At 54.0% G+C, this 3,939-nt stretch overlaps 1 protein-coding gene, 1 long non-coding RNA gene and 3 other non-coding genes across 5 annotated transcripts in view; all 5 read left to right on the top strand.

Moving 5' to 3' along the window:
• LOC102035301 lies at window positions 1–2,698 on the top strand. Its single transcript, XR_265453.2, has 5 exons — window positions 1–43; window positions 439–502; window positions 1,096–1,141; window positions 1,507–1,610; window positions 2,248–2,698. It is a non-coding gene; the product is annotated as an uncharacterized LOC102035301 (long non-coding RNA).
• LOC115948554 lies at window positions 114–256 on the top strand. Its single transcript, XR_004082365.1, has one exon. It is a non-coding gene; the product is annotated as a small nucleolar RNA SNORA16B/SNORA16A family (small nucleolar RNA).
• Window positions 850–980, top strand: LOC115948555. Its single transcript, XR_004082366.1, has one exon. It is a non-coding gene; the product is annotated as a small nucleolar RNA SNORA44 (small nucleolar RNA).
• On the top strand, window positions 2,049–2,119 carry LOC115948556. Its single transcript, XR_004082367.1, has one exon. It is a non-coding gene; the product is annotated as a small nucleolar RNA SNORD99 (small nucleolar RNA).
• A 1,087-nt stretch (window positions 2,699–3,785) lies between the features above and the next one.
• LOC102037283 (ras-related protein Rab-42) overlaps window positions 3,786–3,939 on the top strand; it is a 1,347-nt gene continuing 1,193 nt past the window's right edge. Inside the window, 1 exon segment of the mRNA XM_031061861.1 lies at window positions 3,786–3,918. Coding sequence (XP_030917721.1) covers window positions 3,786–3,918 — 133 coding nt within the window.

Below are 3,939 nucleotides of genomic sequence, written 5' to 3'. Positions count from 1 at the left end.
GGCCTTGCCCCCGCCCTCCTCCTCAGGCCAGGCCCGGCCCCGGGTGAGTGGGGGACCCCCCCAGGCTGAGCTAATGCCCTGTCCCGGGACAGGCGGCCGCGGGGGGAAGAGCCGCCCGGCCCTATCGAAGCTGCGTCTGTCGGTGCTGTGGTAGATGCAGTCAAAAAGGAGCCGAGAGCAAAGGGGTTTTCCTCGACGGTCGCCGCTCAGTTGGAGCCTTCGTAACTGTCCGGCAACATTTCGGAAAAGTACATGGCCCGCCATGGGCTAGGGGGGCGTACTGGTGCTGGAAGGAGGCTGCTGCAGCAAATCCCTGCCCCTGGGGTCCAAATTGATGCACGGTGTGGGGAGAGGGGGAAGGTGTGTATCCCTTCTTTCTGTAGTTTTTTATTTTAACTTCCCTTGCAATTTATTTAAAGCTCTCTTCTTCCCCAGCAGCATCCTGGCGTAGAAGGTGATCCCGGGACATGGGATGGCTGGTGATAGCCCCAGCTTTGGGCAGGTGAGATGGGCGATCCTGGTTCTGGAGTCCTCTTTTGAGAGGCTGAGAGGTGGTTGGTTTTGATGCGTCCCTGGACCGGAGTAGGAACTAGCAGCGTTTCCTGCCCCTCTGCTATTGGACAGTGCTAGCATGTGCTGTTCCGAGGCTGTGCATCCTCCACGGGGCTTGTTCTTGGGGCTGGGCCCTGCAAACTCCCTTAGTACTTGCTCCATCCATACGGCGTATGGGTGAGATAAGGGCAATTCCTGTCTCTGGGGCCCGCTAGAGGCAGAACTGGGTGTTAACCCTGATCCCAGAGACGCTCAATCACTCCATCACAGGCTTTACCAGATAAACTCTGTGTTAACCTGCATGTTAATCCAAGAGCTGTGGCTCCATGCAGTAGCTACAGGTCTCCAACAACATGCCAGAGCAATGGGAAGGTCTTTGACTGCTGGGCCTCTTCTGCCTGGGACTGTCACTCACCCCTCCAATACATTTTTGGGAATTGGGCTGTTCCTTGCTTGGGGTTCCAGGGTGTAATGAGTCAAAGGGGTTCCACAAAAGTCTGCAGCCTACTGCTGATATTGGGGGTATGTTGTGATGTCTTCCAGGGGTCCTGGCTGTTCCAGAGCTCACCCATCTGATGGATAAACCCAGGTGAGACGGTAGTACCCTTGTTGAAACTCCACAGCCCATCCCTCCAAATCCCTTTCCCACCAGATCTGAGTACCGATCTTGTGGTCGAAAAAGGAGGAAGAGTAACATTCATGCTGGTCTTGGGCTCTCTGCAGGTGTGTCCTGTGCTGAGAGGGGCCACTAGGAAGACAGGCTGCGCTGGAGTGACTATTTTGGGAATTCTAGTTAGGAAGGAAACTCCAGGTCAGGAGAAGAGATAAGCATGGGGCCCAGGGGGCAGACATGCCATGAGGGTTGAGGGGCTGGAATTTGTCGGGAATATCTGAGCCGTGGATTTACAGTGACCCATTGGCTTCAGGCACTAAACTCTGGCTCTGTTTTTTCAGCAGTAACTCTGTGGAAAAAGATTCAAATCTGTGAGCCCTGTCCCAAGGGCTTCAGCTTGCTTTCTATAGGACCGGAGTTGTGAGGAAGCTGCAGTGTGGAGCATGTGAGTGTCCTCTGGAGAACTCCTGGTGTTGGGATGGGCAGTAAGTGGAAACTAGATACTGGGAGGAAGTTCTTGGCTGTGAGAGTGAGAAGGCCCTGGTTGCCAAGAGAAGCTGTGGCTGCCCCATTCCCTGAAGTGTCCAGGGCCAGGTTGGATGTGGCTTAGGCTATCCTGGTCTGGTGGACAGTATCCCTGCCCATGGCTGGCTGTGGAATGGGGTGAGCTTTTGAGGTGCCTTCTAACTCAAACCATTCTGGGATTGTGTGATCTGGAGTGAGGTCTGGAGGACAGGGGGCAGTTGAAGCTGACTGTGCTGGAAGTGGCAGCTTTTCACCTGGACTGTGCAGGTGGGAATTATCAACCTTGTTTCTGAGGCTTTTCATTGACCAGAGCTGTGCTCTGTGGTGCAGGATGTGGATGAGATCAGTGGCAGTGCAGCCTGGTCTATGATGATTCCTGAGTCTGGAGACTGTTGGATGAGTCCTGCGGATATGGGGCTGAGGCCAGGCATGAACTGCCCAAAACCACAGGGCAGGGAGGGGACATCCAGGAGTTCTGGAATGTGAATGGAATCTCACACAGTGCTGAGCCTGACTGCTCATCCTTCAGCTGGATTCTTTTTTATCCCTTTTTTCAGGTCTAAGCAGAGGGTGAACCATCCCTGAGGGACTTGGTGCTGCAGTGCCAGCCTGTTCTTTCCCAGCCCTCCTCCAGAAGTGGGAGCTCTGCAGAGCCGGATCCTGGCTCCTTCCTGAGCTATGAGCTCTGCCAAGTGGGATCAGCCACTTCTGGGCTCCACTCACCTGCAGTGGAGGCAGGTAGAACTGGTTTGGCTCCAGGTATATCTGAAGCTCCGGTTCAGATGCTCTGCATAGAAGAACAGTCTGTTCCATGCAGTTTTCTCAGGAGGGGGTCTGGATATTAAATACTTGATTAGAGGAGAGAGCCAGTAATGCCAAGGCAGTGGGTTTGATCCTGTATGGGCCATTCGCTTAAGAGCTGAACTCAGTGATCCATGTGGGTCCCTTCCAGCTTGGAATATTCTGTGTGTGATAGGAGTTTGAATAAATGCAATTATTTCAAATCTTTGTGGTGTCTCCAGTGTTTGAGTTGCATTGGGATGGGGTGAGGCTGGGCTGGCTGAGCCATGGAGCCTGAGGATCCCCTTCCAGTGGAGTTCACCAGTGCTCCGAGGCAAGTTCCTGTGCTTGCTGTAGCACCTGCCAGTGGGATGTCCCCCACAGCCCTCTGCAGGGGTCCCTAGAATGCAGAAACACCGTGGGCCTTCACGGAGGGGCTAGAGCAGCTCCTTGCAACCTTGGGATGTTCCAACACCCTCAGCTGGAGAGTTGGTGATTGTGGTTCCCTGTTTTCTCACCATGGAGAAAAATTGGTTGTGGGGAGCCACAGCCTCTGAGTTGGAGCCACTCTTATTTCTGTCCCTGGGTGGCTGGGCTGTGGCAAAGTCCCTGAGCTTGAGGTAAATTTTTGTCCTGGAATATTGGGCTGGTGCCTCTGACTCCTCTAGTCTCCTACCTGCAGGTGGTGAGAGCCCCTTCCCTGTGGAGCATTTCCCAGGATCTTGGCTCCTGGGGACAGCAGGGAGTCTGCACTTACTGCCTGGTTGTCCCTGTTGTCACCAAAGCCAGGCAGTGGGGACATGAGAGACTGCTAGTAGAGGTGGACATCCAGAGCTGGCATGTGGCAACACTAAACATCCTGGCCACAGCAAATGGAGAGTAAATGCCAATGTGATTAGAGCTGAAGCTGTGCTGCTGCTAAGGTTTGAAATGCTGGGCTGTTGCTAGGGTTCGGGTTTTGGAGTTTGGTGGTTGGGAAATAGGTAAATGGATAAAAATAGTTTCAAAAACAAGGGAATAAAAAAGCCAAGTAAATAAATTCAGTGGTTTTCTTAAGTGGTTAAAAGAACTATGCAGCAGCTCCAAAGCCTTTTTTGTATGTACACCTGGGAAGAAAACTTCTTTCCTCAGTGTTACCAGGAAGGATGAGGACGGAGCTGGCAGCTGCTCCCTCCCTGGGACTGTTTGTTTGTCCGGGTGACTGCGGGGCCAGAGCCGTCCTTGTCCCGCGGTGGGGTGGGGACAAGGGTGGAGACCTGTCTGTCGCTGCTAGCACAGCAGGAACACGGTGGGTCGGGATCTAGTCAGCTCAGCCATGGAGACAGTGACAGATTCCCCCCAGGATCCTGATCCCGAGGGACACTTCCAGTTCCGTGTCATCGTGCTGGGAGATGCAGCCGTGGGCAAGTCCTCACTGCTGCGCTGCTTCACTGATAGGCCGGGTGGGGGTCCTGGTGGGACAGCCATGC

The sequence above is a fragment of the Geospiza fortis genome, unplaced genomic scaffold, assembly GCF_000277835.1.
Source record: "Geospiza fortis unplaced genomic scaffold, GeoFor_1.0 scaffold32, whole genome shotgun sequence".
Classification (NCBI taxonomy): domain Eukaryota; kingdom Metazoa; phylum Chordata; class Aves; order Passeriformes; family Thraupidae; genus Geospiza; species Geospiza fortis.
The sequence above is the reverse complement of the archived record's forward strand: the minus strand, read 5'-3'. Positions and strand labels throughout refer to the sequence as shown.